This window comes from Bos taurus, chromosome 8 (assembly GCF_002263795.3).
Source record: "Bos taurus isolate L1 Dominette 01449 registration number 42190680 breed Hereford chromosome 8, ARS-UCD2.0, whole genome shotgun sequence".
NCBI lineage: Eukaryota > Metazoa > Chordata > Mammalia > Artiodactyla > Bovidae > Bos > Bos taurus.
The window spans coordinates 83951538-83973588 of NC_037335.1; the positions used below are offsets into that span (position 1 = coordinate 83951538).

Consider the following 22051-nt stretch of genomic DNA (forward strand, 5'->3'; position numbering starts at 1 on the left):
TGAAGAGCCAGACCTGGCGCGCCCAAGTCGGGGAGCTTCACGTCAGCACAGCTCCATGGATTCCCAGCGGGCAAAAGCCCGCGCCTTGGAAGCCGAGATCGCTGCCTTGAGGCGGGCGTGCATAGAGACACAGGCGCCCGGGGACGACGACTCTCAAGTTCGGTACGTGGCATTCCCCATACCTGGTGAGGTGGGTGACAATCTCTTTACTAGAGGCGCCCCGGACCTCCCCACAAACTTTTCCCGAGCACTTGACGTGCGCTGGAACTTACCTGTCTGTAACAGGGGTGAAAGTGATAAGCCCACGCATGGACCCCGTTGTAAACATATTGCTGCTGCTACTGCTGCTAAGTCGCTTCAGTCGTGTCCGACTCTATGCGACCCCATAGACGGCAGCCCATCAGGCTTCCCTGTCCCTGGGATTCTCCAGGCAAGAACACTGGAGTGGGTTGCCATTTCCTTCTCCAATGCATGAAAGTGAAAAGGGAAAGTGAAGTCGTACAGTCATGTCCGACTCTAGCGACCCCGTGGACTGCAGCCTACCAGGCTCCTCCGTCCATGGGATTTTCCAGGCAAGAGTACTGGAGTGGGGTGCCATTGCCTTCTCCATGTAAACATATTACCATATATTATTTGATTAAATCGCAGTCATTTAATTTCAAAGTATTCTCTTTCTCTTACTGGTAACACTCAGGGTGAAAGTCTTGGTTGTCTCCTTAGAAATCTTCCTTTTACTGATGATGAGCAGTATCTAATTGTTCAGCCCCTCAGTCGTGTCCGACCGACTCTTTGCGATCGCATGGACTGCAGCACGGCAGGCTTTCCTGTCCTTCACCAACTCCTGGAGTTGGTTCATACTCATGTCCACTGAGTCAGTGATGCCATCCAACCATCTCGTCCTCTGTCGTCCCCTTCTTCTCCTGCCTTCAGTCTTTCCCAGCATCACGGTCTTTTCTAATGAGTCAGCTTTCTCATCAGGTGGCCAAAGTATTGGAGCTTCGGCTTCAGCATCAGTCCCTCCAATGAATATTCAGGGTTGATTTCCTTTAGGATTGACTGGTTTGATCTCCTTGCAGTCCAAGGGAGTCTCAAGAGTCTTCTCCAGCACCACAATTCAAAGACATCAGTTCTTCAGCGCTCAGGCTTTTTTATTGTCGAGCTCTCACATCCATACATGACTATTGGAAAAACCATAGCTTTGACTATATGGACCTTTGTAAGCAAAGTGATGTCTCTGCCTTTTAATATGCTGTGTAGGTTTGTCATAGCTTTTCTTCCAAGGAACAAGTGTCTTTTAATTCCATGGCTATAGTCACTGTGCACAGTGATTTTGGAGCCCAAGAAAATAAAGTCTGTCATGGTTTCCACTGTTTCCCCATCTATCTGCCATGAAACGATGGGACTGGATGCCAGGATCTTCATTTTCTGAATGTTGAGTTTTAAGCCAGCTTTTTCACTCCTCTCTTTCACCTTCATAAAGAGGCCTTTCAGTTCCTCTTCACTTTCTGCTTTAAGGGTGGTGCCCCCTACATATCTGAGGTTATTGATATTTCTCCTGGCAATCTTGATTCCAGCTTGTGCTTCATCCCACCTGGCATTTCGCATGATATACTCTGCATATAAGTTAAATAAGCAGGGTGACAATATATAGCCTTGACATACTCCTTTCCCAATTTTGAAAATTGTTGTTTTCAAACAATAGTCTGTTGTTCGGTATCTGGTTTTAACTATTGCTTCTTGACCTGTACAGGTTTCTCAGGAGGCAAGTAAGGTGGTCTGGTGTTCCCATCTCTTGTGAACCACACAGTCAAAGGCTTTAGTGTAGCCAATCAAGCAGAAATAGATGTTTTTCTGGAAATTTCTTGCTTTGTCTATGATCCAATAGATGTTGCCAGTTTGATCTCTGATTCCTCTGCCTTTTCTAAATCCAGCTTGAACATTTGGAAGTTCTCGGTTCACTTACTGTTCAAGCCTGGCTTGGAGAATTTTGAGCATTACTTTACTAGCATGTGAGATGAGTGCAAATGTGTGGTAGTTTGAACATTCTTTGAATTGCCCTTCTTTGGAATTGGAATGAAAACTGACCTTTTGCAGTCCTGTGGGCACTGCTGAGTTTTCCATATTTGCTGACACATGAGTTCAGCACTTTCACAGCATCATCTTTTATGATTTGAAATAGCTCAACTGGAATTCCATCACCTCCTCTAGCTTTGTTCATAGTGATGCTTCCTAAGGCTGACTTGACTTCACACTCCAAGATACATGGCTCTAGGTGACTGATCACACCTTTGCAGTTATCTGGGTCATGAAGATTTTTTTTGCATAGTTGAAGATATTTTTTTGCATAGTTCTTCTGTGTATTCTTGTCACCTTTTCTTAATATCTTCTGCTTCTGTTAGGTCTATGCCATTTCTGACCTTTATTGAGCCCATCTTTGTATGAAATGTTCCCTTGGTATCTCTAATTTTCTTGAAGAGATCTCTAGTCTTTCCCATTCTATTGTTTTCCTCTATTTCTTTGCATTGATCACTGAAGAAGGCTTTCTTATCTCTCCTTGCTATTCTTTGGAATTCTGCATTCAGATGGACATATCTTTGCTTTTCTCCTTTGCCTTTAGCTTCTCTTCTTTTCTCAGCTGTTTGTAAAAGCTCCTCAGACAACCATTTTGCCTTTTTGCATTTCTTTTTCTTGGGAATGGTTTTGATCATCGCCTCTTGTACAGTATTATAAACCTCCATCTATAGTTTTTCAGGCACTCTATTAGATCTAATCCCTTGAATCTATTTGTCCCTTCCACTGTGTAATCATAAGGGATTTTATTTAGGTCATACTTGAATGGCCTAGGGGTTTTCTCTACTTTTCAATTTAAGTGTGGATTTTGCAATAAGGAGTTCATGATCTGAGCCACAGTCAGCTCTCCAGTCTTGTTTTTGCTGACTGTATAGAGCTTCTCCGTCTTTGGCTGCAAAGAATATAATCAATCTGATTTCAGCACTGACCATCTGGTGATGTCCATGTGTAGAGTCTTCTCTTGTGTCATTGAAAGAGAGTGTTTGCTATGACCAGTGTGTTCTCTTGGCAAAACTCTGTTAGCCTGTGCCCTGCTTAATTTTGTTCTCCAAGGCCAAACTTGCCTGTTACTCCAGGTATCCCGTGACTTCCTCCTTTTGCATTCCAGTTCCCTATAATGAAAAGGACATCTTTTTTGGTGTTAGTTCTAGAAGGTCTTGCAGGTCTTCATAGAACTGTTAACTTCAGCTTCTTCAGCATTAGTGATTGGCGCATAGACTTGGATTATCGTGATATTGAATGGTTTGCCTTAGAAATGAACAGATATCATTCTGTCATTTTTGAGATTGCACCAGAGTACTGCATTTCAGACTCTTTTGTTGATTATGAGGGCTACTCTATTTCTTCCAAGGTATTCTTGCCCACAGTAGTAGTGGTCGTCTGAATTGAATTCAGCCATTGCTGTCCGTTTAGTTCACTGATTCCTAAATTGTTGATGTTTTCTCTTGCCACCTCCTCCTGTTTGACCACTTCCAATTTACCTTGATTCATGAACCTAACATTCTAGGTTCCTATGTGATATTGTTCTTTACAGCATTGAACTTTACTTCCACCACCAAACACATCCACAACTGAGCATTGTTTCAGATTTGGCTCAGCCTTTTTATTTCTTCTGGAGCTATTTCTCTGTTCTTCTCTAGTAGTGTATTGGGCCTCTCTTGACCTGGGGAGTTCATCTTTCAGTGTTATATCTTTTTGCCTTTTCATACCATTTGTGGGGTTTTCAAGGCAAGAATACTGAAGTGGTCTGCCATTCCCTTCTCCGGTGGACCGCGTTTTGTCAGAACTCTCTACCATGACTTGTCCATCTTGGGTGGCCCTACATAGTATTGCTCATAGTTTCATTGAGTTAGATAAGGTTGTGATCTATGTGATCAGTTTGGTTAGTCTTCTGTGATTTTGGTTGTTTTTCTCTTTATGACTTACTTCGCTCTGTATAACAGGTTCTAGGTTTATCCGCCTCACAAGAACTGACTCAAATTTGTTCCCTTTATACCTGAGTAATGTTTCACTGTATATATGTACCATGTCTTCTTTATCCATTCATCTGTTGATGGACATCTAGGGTGCTTCCATGTCCCAGCTATTGTAAACAGTGCTGCTCTGAACATTGGGGTGCATGTGTCTTTTTCAGTTATGGTTTTCTCAAGGTATATATCCAGTAGGGAGATTGCTGGGTCATGATAGTTTTATTCCTAGTTTTTAAGGAATCTCCATACTGTTCTCCATAGTGGCTGTATCAGATTACATTCCTACCAACTGTGTAAGAGGGTTCCCTTTACTCCACAGCCTCTCTAGCATTTACTGCTTGTAGATTTTTTGATGATGGCCATTCTGACTGATGTGAGGTGATACCTCCCCGTAGTTTTGATTTGCGGTTCTCTAATAATTAGTGATGTTGAACATTTTTTCATGTGTTTATTGGCCATCTGTATGTCTTCTTTGAAAAAGTTTGTTTAGGTCTTCTGCCCGTTTTTTGATTGGGTTGTTTGTTTTTCTGATATTGAGCTATATGAGCTACTTATATGCTTTTTTGGAGATTAATCCTTTGTCACTTGTTTCTTGTTGGCAATTATTTTTTTATATTCTGAGGGTTGTCTTTTAATCTTGTTTATTGTTTCCTTTGCTGTGGAAAAGCTTTTAATTAGATCCCATTTGTTTATTTTTGGTTTTATTTACATTATTCTAGGAGGTAAGTCAAGGAGTATATTACCTATGTTATCCTCTAAAAGCTTATAATTTCTGGCCTTACATTTAGTTCTTTAATCCATTTTGAGTTTGTTTTTGTGTATGGTCTTAAGAAGTGTTGTAGTTTCATTCTTCCACATGTAGCTGTCCAGTTTTCCCGTCACTAGTTATTGAAGAGGTTGTCTTTTCTCCATTGTATATTCTTGCCTCCTTTGTCAGAGATAAGGTGCCCATAGGTGCTTGGGTTTATCTCTGGATTTTCTGTCTTGTTCCATTGGTCTCTTTGTATTTTTGTGCCAGTACTAGACTGTCTTGATGAATGTTGCTTTGTAGTATAATCTGAAGTCAGCAGGATTGATTACTGCAGCTCCATTTTACTTTCTGAAGATTGCTTTGGCTATTTGAGGCTTTTTGTGTTTCCATACAAATTGTGGAATTTTTTGTTCTAGTTCTGTGAAAAATAATTTTGTGTTCTAGTTCTGTTGGTAGTTTGATGGGGATTGTGTTGAATCTGTAGATTGCACTGGGTAGTATAGTCATTTTCACAATATTCATTCTTCCAGTCCAAGAATATGGTGTATCTCTCCATCTATGTGTGTCATCTTTGATTTCTTTCATCAGTGTTTTATAATTTTCTGCATACTGATCTCTTGTCTGTTTAGGTAGACCGATTTCTAGGTATTTTATACTTTTTGTTGCAGTGGTGAATGGGATTGTTTCCTTAATTTGTCTTTCTAATTTTTCATTGTTAGTTTATAGGGATGCTAGGAATTTCTGTGTGTATTAATTTTATATTCTGTGCTTTTACTAGTAGCTCTAGTAATTCCAGTTGAGCTATTTAAAATTCTGAAAGATGACGCTGTGAAAGTGCTGCACTCAATACGCCAGCCAATATGGAAAACTCAGCAGTGGCCACAGGACAGGAGAAGGTCAGTTTCCATTCCAATCCCAAAGAAGGGCAATTCAAAGAATGTTCAGACTACTGCACAGTTGCATTCACATGCTAGCAAGGTAATACTCAAATCCTTCAAGCTAGGCTTCCATTGTACACAAACCGAGAATATCCAGATGTTCAAGCTGGATTTAGAAAAGGTAGAGGAGCCAGAAATTAAATTGCCAACATTCATTGGATCATAGAGAAAGCAAGAGAATTCCAGAAAAACATCTATTTCTGCTTCATTGACTACACTAAATCCTTTTACTGTGTGGATCACAACAAACTAGAAAATTCTTAAAGAGGTGGGAATAACTGACCACCTTAGCTGCCTCCTGAGGGAACCCTGTATGTAGGTCAAGAAGCAGTAGTTAGAATGGGACATGGAACAACAGACTGGTTCAAACTTGGGAAAGGAATCAGTCAAGGCTGCGTACTGTCACCCTGCTTATTTAATTTCTATGCAGAGTACATCATGCAAAATGTAGTCTGGATGAAGCAGAAGCTGGAATCAAGATTGCTGGGAGAAATATCAATAACCTCAGATATGCAGATGATACCACCCTTAAAAAAAAGAGGAACTACAGAGCCTCTTGATGAAAGTGAAAGAGGAGAGTGAAAAAGCTGGCATAAAACTCAACATTGAAAAAACTAAGATCATGGCATGTGATCCCATCACTTCATTCCAATAGATGGGAAAAAAGTGGAAACAGTGTCAGACTTTATTTTCTTGGGCTCCACAATCACAATCACTGTGGATGGTGCTTAGCTATGATATTAAAAGGCACTTGCAAAAAAAAAAAAAGATAGAAAAGATACTTCTTCTTGGAAGAAAAGATATGACAGACCTGCTGCTGCTGCTGCTGCTAAGTCACTTCAGTCGTGTCGGACTCTGTGCGACCCCATAGACAGCAGCCCACCAGGAACCCCTGTCCCTGGGATTCTCCAGGCAAGAATACTGGAGTGGATTGCCATTTCCTTCTCCAATGCATGAAAGTGAAAAGTGAAAGTGAAGTTGCTCAGTTGTGTCAGACTCTTAGCGACCCCATGGACTGCAGCCCACCGGGCTCCTCCATCCATGGGATTCTCCAGGCAAGAGTACTGGAGTGGGGTGCCATTGCCTTCTCCATGACAGACCTAGACAGAATATTAAAAAGCAGAGACATCTGTTTGCCTATAAAGGTTTGCATAGTCAAAGCTGTGATTTTTCCATTAGTCATATATGGATATGAGCATTGATCATAAAGAAGACTGAGCACTGAAGAATCAATGTCTTCAAACTGTAGGGCTGGAGAAGGAAGACTCTTGAGAGTCCCTTGGACTGCAAAGAGATCAAACCAGTCAATCCTAAAGGAAATCAACTCTGAATATTCACTAGAAGGACTGATGCTGAAGCTGAAGCTTCAATACTTTGGCCACCTGATGTAAAGAACCAACTCATTGGAAAAGACCCTGATGCTGGGAAAGATTGAGGGCAGGAGGAGAAGCGGGTGACAGGATGAGATGGTTAGAAGGCATCATCAACTCAAGGAACATGAGTTTGAGCAAACTCCAGGAGATGGTGAAGGACAGGGAAACCTGGTGTGCTGCAGTTCATGGGGTCTCAGAGTTGGACATGACTGAGCAACTGAGCAGCAACTAGTGATTTTCTGGTGGCATCCTTAGAGTTTTCTGTGTATAGTGTCATATCATCTGCCAACAGTGAAAGTTTTACTTTTTCTTTTCCAATCTGGACTCCTTTAATTTCTTTTTCTTTCCTGATTTCTGTGACTAGGACTTCCAAAACTATGTTGAATAATAGTGGCGAGAGTGGGCACCCCTGTTTCTGATCTTAGAGGAAATGCTTTCAGTTTTTCACCTTTCAGAAAAATGTTCGCCGTGGGTTTGATGTATATGGCCTTTATGATGTTGAGGTATATCTTTCTGTGCCTATTTTCTAGACAATTTTCATCATAAATGGGTGTTTAATTTTTTCAAAACTTTCTCTGCATCTATTGATGTAATCATATGGTTTTTATCTTTCAGTTTGTTAATATAGTATATCACATTGATTGATTTATTATGTATATTGATGAAATTCTTGCATGCTCAGGATAAAGCCCTCTTGATCATGCTGTATAATCTTTTAATGTCTTGTTGGATTCTGTTCACTAGACTTTTGTCGAGGGTTTTTGCATCTATGTTCATCAGTGATATTGGCCTATAATTTTCTTGTGGTGTCTTTGTCTAGTTTTGGTATTAGGGTGATGGTCCAGTACTCTTGCCTGGAAAATCCCATGGACGGAGGAGCCTGATGGGCTGCAGTCCATGGGGTCGAGAAGAGTCGGACACGACTGTACGACTTCACTTTCACTTTTCACTTTCATGCATTGGAGAAGGAAATGGCAACCCGCTCCAGTGTTCTTGCCTGGAGAATCCCAGGGACGGGGAAGCCTTGTGGGCTGCCATCAATGGGGTCGCACAGAGTCGGACACAACTAAAGTAACTAAGCAGCAGCAGCAGCAGCAGCCTTGTAGAATGGGTTGGGAATTTTCCTTCCTCTGCAATTTTCTAGAAGGATTTAAGCAGGATATGTGTTAGCTCTTCTCTAAACTTTTGGTAGAATTAGGTGAGCTTTTTGAATTCATGTCACTCGTCAAATATCAACATTTTTCACCATTATTTCTTCAAATAGTCTCTCTTCCCCTTCTCTTCTTGCTTTTTCCTCCTGTACTTCCATGATGCATACATTGGTCCTTATGGTTGTGTCCCCACTAGTCCCTTGGGCTGTGTTCGCTTTTCTTCAGTGTTTTACTTCCTGTTCCTCAATCTCCACATCCATTATCTTCTCTTCAAGTTCACTGATTGATGCTTCTCTACTCTTAAATCTGCATTTCAATTCCTCTAGTGAATTTTTCATTTTATTTATTATAGTTTTCAGCTCCTGAAATTCTTTTGGTTTCTTTTTACACGTCATTTTCTTAACTTTCTCCAGATCTTCCTGTATTTCTTTGAGTACCTTTAAGACTTCTATTTTAAAGTCTTTGTCTGATATATCTGCCAATAAGTCTTTTTTTAGGGACAGGTTCATTTGAATATTTTTTTTTCCTTTGAGAGTGCCATACTTTTTTTTTTTTTCTTTCTGTATGCTTTGTGATATTTTATTGAACACTGGACATTTTAATTTAATACTGTAGTAACTCTGGAAATCAGATTCTCCCCCCTTCCCCAATATTTATACTTTTTTGTTACTGTTTTAACTTTCTTTTTGTTATTTGTGCCTTATACTGTATTGAGCCATATCATTAAAAAACATAGAATGCCTCACGAATTTGTATGTCATCCTTGTGCAAGGGGATTACTAGTCTTCTCTGTATTGTTCCAATTTTAGCATTTGTGCCACCAAAGTGAGCACTAATTATGTCTTTTCTGAGCTTTTCCTTCAGTATGTACATCATTTTCTAATTTTTCCCATATATTTAGTTGGATTTTTGCATGTCCTAGTCTTTAATGTCTGAATCCTAAAAAGGTAAGATAATGAAGATGGGAAACAAAATGCAGCAGCTCTTTTAGTATCCTTAAAGTTATCTCAGTCAGAGGGTAGGGGCTTGAAACAATAACTCCCCACCTCTTTGTCTGCATCTATGTGATCAGAAGCAGCAATCAGCAATTGGAGCACATGTACCCAGTATTTGGGGGACAGTCCTTTTTTGCCCACCCTTGCTCCCCTAAGCTGTATGCAAACTGCTCCCAGAATATGTGCACAGCACCCTGCCATGTTTTTCAAGTAGGCATGGGTACTTACTTACTGTACTAAGAGCTGAAATTGCCCCAAATTTATTGTACCTTATTTATTTACCTTAAAGCATTCTCTGTGAGGTTGTAAGCATTCAGTAGTCTCCTGAGTTCTAAAAAAGTTATATTAGACAGATTCTGCCTTGCAATTGCTGCCTGACTGGGGAGTAGATTACTGGTTCTTCCTACTTTGCCATCTTCATAGAATCCTAGATCATCGACTTTTAAACTGAAGTCTCTGGGTAGATTTGCTTTGAAGGAAAAAAAGCTTCTTGTGAACACCTAGTTTTGAACAAAAAATATATGCTACTAAAACAAATATGCAAATAATAAACTACAAAACCATAAAGCCCATAACCCCAGTTCATTCAAAATAACATCATTAATTTCAATGGACCAATGGTATTTTGTTCAAAACAAATTACTATTATGAATGAGTCTTTTTTCAGTTCAATTGCTCACTCGTGTCTGACGCTTTGCGACCCTATGGACTGTAGCGTACTAGGCTTCCCTGTATATCACCAACTGCCAGAGCTTGCTCAAACTCAGTGTTCATCGAGTCGGTCATGCCATCCAATCATCTCATCCTCTGTCGTCCCCTTCTCCTCCTGCCTTCAATCTTCCCCAATATCCGGGTCTTTTCCAAGGAGTCAGTTCTTCACATCAAGTGGCCAAAGTATTGGAGCTTCAGCTTCACCATCAGTCCTTCCGCTGAATATTGAGCACTGATTTCCTTGGACTTACTGATTGGATATCCTTGTAGTCCAAGGGACTTTGAAGAGTTTTCTCCTCACCGCAGTGCAAGAGCATCAGTTCTTCGGCGCTCAGCTTTCTTATAGTCCAACTCTCACATCCATACATGACTACTGGAAAAACCATAGTTTTGACTAGACAGACCTTTGTTGGCAAAATAATGTCTCTGCTTTTTAATATGCTCTCTAGGTTGGTCATAGTTTTTCTTCTAAGGAGTAAGCGTCTTATATTTCATGGCTGTGGTTACCATCTGCAGTGATTTTTGGAGCCCCCCAAAATAAAGTCTCTCACTCTTTCCATTGTTTCCCCATCAGTTTGCCTTGAAATGATGGGACCGGATACCATGATCTTAGTTTTTTGAATGTTGAGTTTTAAGCCAGCTTTTTCACTCTCCTCTTTCACTTTCATCAAGAGGCTCTTTAGTTGTGCTTCGCTTTCTGCCATAAGGGTGGTGTCATCTGTGTATCTGAGGTTATTGATATTTCTCCCAGCAGTCTTGATTCCTTCTTGTGCTTCATCGAACCCGACATTTTGCATGGTGTACTCTGTATATAAGTTAAATAAGCAGGGTGACAATACACAGCCTTGACGTACTCAATTCCCAATTTTGAAATAGTCTGTTGTTTCATGTCAGGTTCTAACTGTTGCTTCTTGACCTGCACCAATTTCTCAGGAGGCAGGTAAGGTGGTCTGGTATTCCCCATCTCTTGAAGGATTTTCCAAAGTTTGTTGTGATTTGCACAGTCAAAGGCTTTGGTGTAATCAATAAGGCCAAAGTAGATGTTTTTCTGGAACTCTGTTGCTTTTTCAATGATCCAGCAGATATTGACACTTTGATCTCTGGTTCCTCTGTCTTTTCTAAATCCAGCTTGAACATGTGGAAGTTCATGGTTCACATACTATTGAAGCCTGGCTTGGAGAATTTTGAGCATTACTTTGCTAGCGTGTGAGATGAATGCAACTGTGCAGTAGTTTGAGCATTCTTTGGCATTGCCTTTCTTTGGGATTGGAATGAAAACTGACCTTTTGCAGTCCTGTGGTCACTGCTGAGTTTCCAAATTTGCTGGCATATTGAGTGCAGCACTTTCACAGCATCACCTTTTAGGATTTGAAATAGCTCAACTGGAATTCCATCACCTCCTCTAGCTTTGTTGGTAGTGATGCTTCCTGATGCCCACATGACTGCTCGTTCCAGGTTGTCTGGCTCTAGGTGAGTGATCACACCATCATGGTTATCTGGGTCATGAAGATCTTTTTTGTTTAGTTCTTCTGTGTATTCTTGCAACCTCTTCTAATATCTTCTGCTTCTGTTAGGTCAGTAAGATTTCTTCCATGAAGATCTTTTTTGTATAGTTCTTCTGTGTATTCTTGCCACCTCTTCTTAATATCTTCTGCTTCTGTTAGGTCCATACTATTTCTGTTAGGTCTTTTATTGTGCCCATGTTTGCATGAACTGTTTTCTTGGTATCTCTAATTTTCTTGAAGAGATCTCTACTCTTTCCCATTCTATTATTTTCCTCTATTTCTTCACATTGATCACTGAGGAAGACTTTCTCATCTCTCCTTGCTATTCTTTGGAATTCTGCATTTAGATGGATATATCGTTGCTTTTCTACTTTGCCTTTAGCTTCTTTTCTTTTCTCAGCTGTTTATAAGGCCTCCTCAGACAACCATTTTGCCTTTTCGCATTTCTTTTTCTTGGGTATGGACTTGATCACTGCCTCCTGTACAATGTCATGAACCTCCATCCATAGCTCTTCAGGCCTTCCATCTATCAGATCTAATCCCTTGAATCTGTTTGTCACTTCCACTGTATAATTGTAAGGGATTTGATTTAGGTCATACCTGAATGGTCTAGTGGTTTTCCCTACTTTCTTCAATTTAGGTCTGAGTTTTTCATTAAGGAATTCATGATCTGAATCCACAGTCAAACCCTGGTCTTGTTTTCGCTGACTGTATAGAGCTTCTCCATCTCCATGTGTAGCTCTTATGTTGTTGGAAGAGCGTGTTTGCTATGACAAGTGCATTCTCTTGGCAAAACTCTGTTAGAAGTGAAAAAGAACTAAAGAGCCTCTTGATGAAAGTGAAAGAGGAGAGTCAAAAAGTTGGCTTAAAACTCAACATTCAGAAAAGTAAGATCATGGCATCCAGTCCCATGACTTCATGGCAAATAGATGGGGAAACAATGGGAAAAAAAAAGAGAGTATTCACTCTCAAATGACATAGTGCTATTTTCTCTTAGAAAAGAAGAGACACCAAAGGCAAAGAAGAAAGGGAAGGATATACCCATCTGAATGCAGAGTTCTGGAGAATAGTAAGGAGAGATAGGAACGCCTACTTAGGCGAACAATGCAAAGAAATAGAGGAAAACAATAGAATAGGAAAGCTAGAGCTCTCCAAGGAAATTGAAGATACCAAGGGAACATTTCATGCAAAGGTGGGCCTCTTGAGCCAGACATCCTGGAATGTGAAGTCAAGGGGTCCTTAGGAAACATCACTATGAACAAAACTAGTGGAGATGCTGGAATTCCAACTGAGCTATTTCAGATCCTATAAGTATGCTGTTAAAGTGCGGTGTTCAGCATGTCAGCAAATTTGGAAAACTCAGCAGTGGAACAGGACTGGTAAAAATCAGTTTTCTTTCCAATCCCAAAAAAACAGAGTGCCAAAGGATGTTCAAACTACCATACAATTATGCTAATTTCTCATGCTAGCAAAGTTAAAGTCACTCAGTTTTCCTACTCTTTGCAACCCCCGTGGACTGTATCCCGCCAATATCCTCTGACCATGGGATTCTCCAGAAAAGAATACTGAAGTGAGTACCTATGCTCTTGTCTAGATTGGTTGCATAAAAGGATCATTAAATTTCTGGTTAATTTCTCCAGGCCACATACTAGAGTAGTAACCATTCCCTTCTCCAGGAGATCTTCCCAACCCAAGGATCAAACCCAGGTCTCCTGTGTTGCTGACGGATTCTTTTCCATCTGAGTCACCAGGGAAGACCAAGAATACTGGAGTGGGTAGCTTATCCCTTCTTGAAGGGATCTTCCCAACCCAGAAATCAAATCAGAGTCTTCTGCATTGCAGGCAGATTCTTTCCCAACTGAGCTACCAAGGAAGCACATATGCTGGTGAGGTAATGCTCAAAATCCTTCAAGCTAGGCTTCAGCAGTATGTGAACTGAGAACTTCCCGACATACTGGCTGGATTTAGAAAAGGCAGAGGAACCAGCGATCAAATTGCCAACATTCATTGGATGATAGAAAAAGCAAGAGAATTACAGAAAAACAGCTACTTCTGCTTGCCAATACACATAGATGTTACGCAGGTTTGATCCCTGGGTCAGGAAGATCCCTTGGAGAAGAGTATGACAACACACTCCAGTATTCTTGCCTGGATAATTCCATGGGTAGAGGAGCCTGGTGGTCTATAGTCCATAGGGTTGCAGAGTCAGACAGGACTGAAGCAACATAGGACTGGAGTACTCTGCTTCATTAAGTACACAAAAGCATTTGACTGTGTGGATCACAAGAAACTGGAAAATTTTTAATGACTTGGGAATACCAGACTGCTTTTACGTGCCTCCTGAGAAACATGTATATAGGTCAAGAAGCAACAGTTAGAACCAGACATGGAACAACAGACTGGTTCAGAATTGGGAAAGGAGTCTGCCAAAGTTGTGTATTGTCACCCTGCTTATTTAACTTAGGTGCAGAATACATCATGCAAAGTGCCAGTCTGGATGAAATACAAGCTGGACTCAGGATTGCTGGGAGAAGTATCAGTGACCTCAGATATGCAGATGACACCACCCTTATGACAGAAAGTGAAGAGGAACTTAAGAACCTCTTGATGAAAGTGAAAGAGGAAAGTGAAGAAGCTGATTTAAAAACTCAGCATTCTAAAAATGAAGATCCTGGCTTCTGGTCCCATCACTTAATGGCAAATAGATGGGAAAATAATGGAAACTGTGAGAGACTTTATTTTCCTAGGCTCCAAAATCACTGTGAACATTGACTGCAACCATGAAATTAAAAGAGGCTTGTTCCTTGGAAGAAAAGATATGACTAACCTAGACAGCATGTTTTAAAGCAGAGACATTACTTAAGTCAGTCCTTAGTATTCATTGGAAGGACAGATTTTATTTTTTCTTGGACTTCAAAATCACTGTGAATGGTGATTGCAGCCATGAAATTAAAAGATGCTTGCTCTTACATAAATCATAGCAAGATCCTTTATGACCCACCTCCTAGAATAATGGAAATAAAAGCAAAAATATATAACTGGTACCTAATTAAACTTCAAAGCTTCTGCACAGCAAAGGAAACTATAAACAAGGTAAAAAGGCAGCCCTCAGATTGGAAGAAAATAATCAATATGAAACAACTAACAAAGAATTAATTTCCAAAATATACAAGGAGCTCATACAAGGCAATAGCAGAAAAACAAACAACCCAATCAAAGAGTGGGCAAAAGACCTAAATAGGCATTTCTCCAAAAAAGACATACAGATGGCTAATAAACATATGAAGAGGTGCTCAACATCACTTACTATTAGAGAAATGCACATCAAAACTACAATGACATATTAGTTCAACCCAACGTTGGAAAGGACCTTGATGCTGGAAAAGATTGAGGGCAGAAGGAGAAGAGTCTGTTAGAGGATGAAATGGTTGGATGACAGCACCAGCTCAATGGACATTAGTTTGAGCAAACTCTGGGAGATAGTGAAGGACAGGGAAACCTATTGTGCTACAGTCCATTGGGTCACAGCGACTCGGACATGACTGAGCAACTGAACGATATCAAGTTCAATCTACCTTGCAGATAGAAGAGAGATGATTGGAAGTCTGATTTACAAGTACTGGCCTGAAAGAACTGAGATTAATCATCAAACATTCTTCTAGAATGAGAGGATGCATATTTCGAAGAGCAGAGGCAAGATTTAGAAGATTTTCTTCTGACATTAGAGACAAGATGCATGGACAATAAGAGACCCAAGATGTAAAATGAGAATCAAGATAATCATGCCCCAGAAGGCAAGGAAAGTATGTTGTAAGACAGTGGAAGTCAACAGTGTAAAAATGTTGCTGAGAGCATGATGGCAATAAAGGATTACAAAAAATAAAATATAATTTAATGCAATTATTTGCTGAAATTTTACTCTTTTTCAAGGAAAATAGAGCTACATATTCTTTTTTTTTTTTCATTTTAACAGTTTTTAATGAAAGCTATAGACAAGATGACTTTATTCCTACATCTTCTTTTTTTTTTAGAAGTTCATTTCATTTATTTATTTATTTTTTTAGGAACTATGGATAAGTTTTTTTTTTTTTTTCCCTTTTTTTTAAATTTTTTTTTCTAATTTTATTTTATTTTTGAACTTTACATAATTGTATTAGTTTTGCCATATTCTTAATGAAAAATATCTGATTACAGTGTTGTTTAGAGATCATGCTGTTTGTTATTCCTCTGGAATTTTTACCCCCATACTCTTCAATGTCCCAAGAATATCTTTCTTAGTATAAAATGCCCTCTGATACTGCACTTGTTTAAGAAGCAAAAGATTTATTATTTCATCATATCTTTTTAAATAGTTTGCAATGTCCTGGGATAGCAGATACTTAGGTTAGAACACTTAAAATATTCCAACCTAAACAGACATTTTAATTCTGCAAAGTATTCCTATTATAATTTATTTTATCAGTTCGGTTCACTCAGTTGTGGCCGACTCTTTGCGGTCCCATGGACTGCAGCACTCCAGGCTTCCCTGTCTATCACCAACTCCTGGAGGTTACTTAAACTCGTGTCCATCGAGTCGGTGATGCCATCTGACCATCTCATCCTCTGTTGACCCTTTCTCCTCCTGCCTTCTATCTTTCCGAGCATTAGGGTCTTTTCCAATGAATCAGGTCTTTGCATCAAGTGGCCAGAATATTGGCATTTCAGCTTCAGCATCAGTCCTTCCAATGAATATTTAGGACTGATTTCCTTTAGGATGGACTGGATGGGTCTCCTTGCAGTCCAAGGGACTCTCAAGAGTCTTCTCCAGCACCACAATTCGATAGCACCAATTCTTTGGCGCTCAGCCTTCTTTATGATCCAACTCTCACATCCATACATGACTATTGGACAAACCATAGCCTTGACTAGACAGACCTTTGTCGGCAAAGTAATGTCTCTGCTTTTTAATATGCTGTCCAGGTTGGTGATAGTTTTTCTTCCAGGGAGCAAGCATCTTTTAATTTCATGGCTGCAGTCACTGTGCACAGTGATTTTGGAGCCCAAGAAAATAAAGTCTCTTACAATTTTCAATGTTTCCCCATCTCTTTGCCATGAAGTGATGGGACCAGATGCCATGGTCTTAGTTTATTTTATAGTTGTTTCTAATATATAGAAGTATGGTATTATAACTTGGATCAGTTCATTTTAGTCGCTCAGTTGTGTCCAACTCTGCAACCACATGAACTGCAGTATGCCAGGCCTCCCTGTCCATCACCAACTCCCGGAGTTTACCTAAACTCACGTCCATTGAGTCGGTGATGCCATCCAACCATCTCATCCTCTGTCATCCCCTTCTCCTCCTGCCCTCAATCTTTCCCAGCATCAGGGTCTTTTTCAATGAGTCAGCTCTTTGCATCAGGTGGCCAAAGTATTGGAGTTTCAGCTTCAACATCAGTCCTTCCAGTGAATACCTAGGACTGATCTCGTTTAGGATAGACTGGTTGGATTGCCTTACGGTCCAAGGGACTCTCAAGAGTCTTGTCCAACACCACAGTTCAAAAGCATCAATTGTTCTGCACTCAGCTTTCTTTATACTCCAACTCTGACATCCATATATGACTACTGGAAAAACCATAGTCTTGACTAGGTGGACTATAGTTGACAAAGTAATGTCTCTGCTTTTTAATATGCTATCTAGATTGGTTGTAACTTTCCTTCCAAGGAGTAAGTGTCTTTTAATTTCATGGCTGCAATCACCATCTGCAGTGATTTTGGAGCCTCTCAAAATAAAGTCAGCTACTGTTTCCACTTTTTCCCCATCTATTTGCCATGAAGTGTTGGGACTGGATGCCATGATCTTAGTTTTCTGAATGTTGAGCTTTAAGCCAACTTTTTCACTCTCCTCTTGCATCAAGAGGCTCTTTATTCTTCTTCACTTTCTGCCATAAGGGTGTGTCATCTGCATATCTGAGGTTATTGATATTCCTTCCAGCCATCTTGATTCCAGCTTGCGCTTCATCCAGCCCAGCGTTTCTCATGATGTACTCTGCATATGAGTTAAATAAGCAGGTGACAATATTCAGCCTTAACATACTCCTTTTCCTGTTTGGAACCAGTCTGTTATTTCATGTCCAGTTCTAACTGTTGCTTCCTGACCTGCATAGAGGTGTCTCAAGAGGCAGGTCAGGTGGTCTGGTATTCCTGTCTCTTTCAGAATTTTCCACAGTTTATTGTGATCCACACAGTCAAAGGCTTTGGCATAGTCAATAAAGCAGAAATAGATGTTTTTCTGGAACTCTGTTGCTTTTTCGATCATCCAGCGGATGTTGGCAATTTGATCTCTGGTTCCTCTGCCTTTTCTAAAACCAGCTTGAACATCTAGATGTTCATGGTTCACGCACTGCTGAAGCCTGGGTTGGAGAATTTTGAGCATTACTTTACTAGTGTGTGAGATGAGTGCAGTTGTGTGGTAGTTTGAGCATTCTTTGGCATTGCCTTTCTTAGGGATTGGAATGAAAACTGACCTTTTGCAGTCCTGTGGCCACTGCTGAGTTTCCAAATTTGCTGGCATATTGAGTGCAGCACTTTCACAGCATCATCTTTTAGGATTTGAAATAACTCAACTGGAATTTCATCACTTCCACTAGCTTTGTTCATAGTGATGCTTCCTAAGGACCACTTGAGTTCACATTCCAGGTTGTCTGGCTCTAGGTTAGTGATCACACCATCGTGATTATCTGGGTCATGAAGATCTTTTTTGTACAGTTCTTCTGTGTATTCTTGGCACCTCTAACTTGGTTAGGATGTTTTATATTGAGATTAATGGCTGCAGTGTTAATAACCACACTCATTTTAAGAAAACTCCTACTAGTGTTTTAATGGGAAGAGAATAAGAAAGATAAAATGGAAATGATTTGAAGAAATTTATAGATGTTAGTTGAAACACTTGTTAGTAGTTTCTTCATTGGAGTAATTATTTGTGTTTTGTGCTTTTTAGGAAATCATTTCAAGAAACACACCAATCAAATTCTGAAGAATGGGGATTGTCAAAAGATCTGAGAAGTCATCTTGGAAGTTTAGAATCTGAACTTCAATTTCTAAGTAGACTTACTGGTATCAGTATAAGAAATTACTGCAAGAACACAGAAGACCTAACTAACACTGAGATGGCAGAAAAGAGTAAGCAGTTTTTTTTTTTTTTTTTTTTCTTTTGGCTGCACCAAATGGCTTGCAGAATATTAATTTTAGTTTTCCAACAAGGGATTGATCCTGATTTTACAGCAGTGAAAGTGTTGAGTCTTAACCATTAGACTCCCAGGGAATTTCCAGAGTAAGCATTAATTTCAATCAGGAAGTAGTATTGAGGTTTACCTTATTATGCATAGAAAATTAGTTTTCTTATCATTGAAATAAATTCTCCAAGGTAACGATTTGAATGTGTGGTTGTGGTAAATTTGTTTGTCAGGTGCCTATTGAACTTTACAGCGTGTGTAATATTCTTAAAAGCTGCCTGACATAGATATTAAAGAAGACATGGTCTCTCGTTATGTACCTGAGTAGTCAAGTAACATAGAAAAGTGATTTTAAGGAAAACAGCACTATTAGTTTGTAAATCTTAGCTGTTGTTCACTACTGATAAGAGAAGTGTGTCATCTCTCATACTCAGATATTTCAAGAACTGGATCATTTGGCAGAGGAGGGTTTCTGGTCCCAGTGACTAATGCTATATTACTAAGAATCTGTGATACGCTAACAAGTAAAGAGAAGCTAATTCAGCTCTACAGTTGTATGTTGGGATCTTTGTTTAGAAGAAGGAATCATTTCAGGAAATGCTTCCTGATTCGTACAAAAATAACTCTCCTGACTGGGAAGAGCGAGAGTGAATGCATTTAGAATGGTCTTGTTTCAGAGCTTTTCCCATTGCTGGTTTAGATTTCAGTTTTCCTGGCTCTGCCAGGTTACTTTCAATTTTTCACATAATATCCAGCTGATCCATCTGATTTTCATCTTATAAAATTAGTTTACTCTCATCTTTTTTCTCTATATCCTTGTAGAGTTGTGCCCTTCTGGTAGAAAGGCCAATACAGGGGTAGATTAAGAGGTACAAACTATTAGGTGTAAAATAAGCTATAAGGGTATATTGTACAATATGGGGAATATGGCCAATATTTTATAGTAACTGTAAAGGAATATAACCTTTAAATATTGTGAATCACTATATTATCCACCTGTAACATATATCGTATAGTACCTATACTCCAGTTTAAAAAAAGAGCGAATTGTGTCCTTCTAAAAATAACTTCATTAGAAAAATATAATAAAGTCAAAATCATGGTTATCTCCTTTCTGAGACATATTGTATAACTTGGAAAAGGCATGAGGAACTTTATGCGATATGTTAAAATTTCTGTATCTTGATCTTGATCAAGTATACAGCACGTATACTTGCTGTATACTTAAGAATAGGACATTTTATGAGTGTATTCGTGTTATACCTAAAAAATACTTTTGCTATCATTTTAGTAACATTTGGAGAGTTAACTGAGATAATTGCATGGATTTAATTTATTGTCTAACTGGAGCCAGACAATGTTGAAAATAGGAAAAATACCAACAATTATCATAATTTGAATTTGTCTAGGGTTATACTATCATATTTCTATTTCTTACTTTAATCTTTGGTATCATTGAGAACTAGAAAATACAAGTTATCTTTAATCATATTTCTCAAAGGTGCACATCCTTCCAAGTATTTTCAATGCAAATGCTAACACTCTCACACATAAACGCATGTGTATTATAGACAGCCACACAAAATTAAATAATTGATATTTAAAGAAAATTGTTATTTGCAAATAAAAATCTTTGTTTTTCTGATTTACAGGTATTAAAAAAGTTTTGCAGAGACACAGATTATCAGGAAATTGCCACATGATTACGTTTCAGCTTGAATTTCAGATTCTGGAAATCCAGGTAAATGAAAGAACATGTTGTGGTAGATAACACAGATTCTGCTGTTATGAAATAAAAATACCCTATACCCCAGTTTTCAGCAGTGGCTGAGTTGAGGAGACATTCCTGAGCAGGACCCCTTGTAGCATGTTCATACAAAGTGGTACCATTAAAACATTTTTTTTTTTTAATATGACTACCCCAGCAACTGCATATGGTAGTATTATTGCTGAGAGCATAGTCTTTATTGGAATAGATGTAATGAGATGTTTGTGGGATTCCAGTGTGAGCCCTGAGGTCATGTGAACAGTCTTGGATGCCCTCAGTAGTCATCAATCATCTGTTAGTTATTTATTGCTGCTTAACATTTTCTCCCAAATTGAACAGTTTAAAACAACAAAAACCATTTATTATCTCACCATTTTCTGTGAGGCAGGAATTTGTGAGTAGCACAGTTGGTGTTCTTCCTCTGGCCTCTCCTATAGTTGTGGTCATCTGGGACCACCACAATCTGAAGACTGTTCAGAGCTGAAGGATTAGACATCAGGATGGTCATGGTTATGCCAGCCAGTTATACAGGACTACTGAGGCACAACACTGGAGGAGGATACTCTTGGCTAGGATTTTCACATAAAATCAGAAAGCAGACAGACAGAATGTTAACATGCAACCCCTGGCCAGCATAGGGAGAATAAGACTCAGAGATCTTCAAAGTCTGGCTCCAAGAAGGGTTGGATCCAGGCATAATTTTGAGAACTAACCAAGTCTGGACATGTGCTTTGATAGCAAAAAACCAATTTCAATCAGTTTGTTTTATGAGTTTGGGCCTATAGGGAGAATGTATAGAGGAGAGAACAGGTAAGGACAGGCAAATTGCCTTGGCCTCAGTTCATCAGATAACTAAAGTGAATGTAGACCAGTTGTCACAGCCAAGTCATAGGGATAAGCTGTTTGTTTGCACTCACAGTACTGTGCCTGGATTCCTCATGCTTATCCTCAGCCACAGAAATAGCCTCAAGTTGTCCCTTTTTGTATAGGGGTTGATGCCAGATATTAGAAGTTACCCCCAACTAGTCATGAGTGATTGGGTCTAGGTATCTGCACTAGAAGTTTTGCCTCTTGAGAACTCTTTGCAGTCCATGTCCCTGGTGGTCACCACTGACCCTGGCAGGCTGAGAACTGACTAGGTCTCTCATCTGATGACAGAGTTTCCAACTTGCTCCCACCTCAGGGTATCTCTCTTTAGTCTGTCAAAGTGACACACGAACATCCACAGTGTGGCATTACCAAAACCAGTTGAGCAGGATGTCAGGTACATGGGTGATGAGTATCCTTAGAAATACACTGCTGGCAGGTTGGCACCAGGTCTTGAAGCCATGCAAAATTCTCAGGATGATACTATAGTTCTGCATGACCTCAAAGATCATCTGCTGAAGACTAGAATAAAATATGGACCCAATTGAGTTGATCTCATTTATGATGAACAGCCCATTCCAGGACTCCAGACTCCTCAGAATTCCTGGATGTTGTCCCATTGCAGAAGGATGCATAGTTGGACCAACTGCCTTTTCTTTCTGGTTAATGTGATCCTAAACTCAGAGTGGTGATATACCAATGCTTACTTGCATTCTTGCTTCCATTAATGGCCAGGCCTAT

The 22051-nt window shown here is 39.6% G+C and overlaps 1 protein-coding gene and 1 non-coding gene across 3 annotated transcripts in view; one reads left to right on the plus strand and one right to left on the minus strand.

Moving 5' to 3' along the window:
- Positions 1-36: 36 nt before the first annotated feature.
- CENPP (centromere protein P) overlaps positions 37-22051 on the plus strand; it is a 235597-nt gene continuing 213582 nt past the window's right edge. Inside the window, 3 exon segments of one of the 2 annotated variants that reach the window (NM_001105615.1) lie at positions 37-162; positions 18441-18622; positions 20328-20416. In NM_001105615.1, the coding sequence (NP_001099085.1) occupies positions 56-162; positions 18441-18622; positions 20328-20416 (378 nt within the window). In that variant the 5' untranslated portion in view covers positions 37-55. 2 annotated transcript variants of the gene reach the window in all.
- On the minus strand, positions 8980-9086 carry LOC112447956 (U6 spliceosomal RNA). The gene has a single exon (XR_003036209.1). It is a non-coding gene; the product is annotated as a U6 spliceosomal RNA (small nuclear RNA).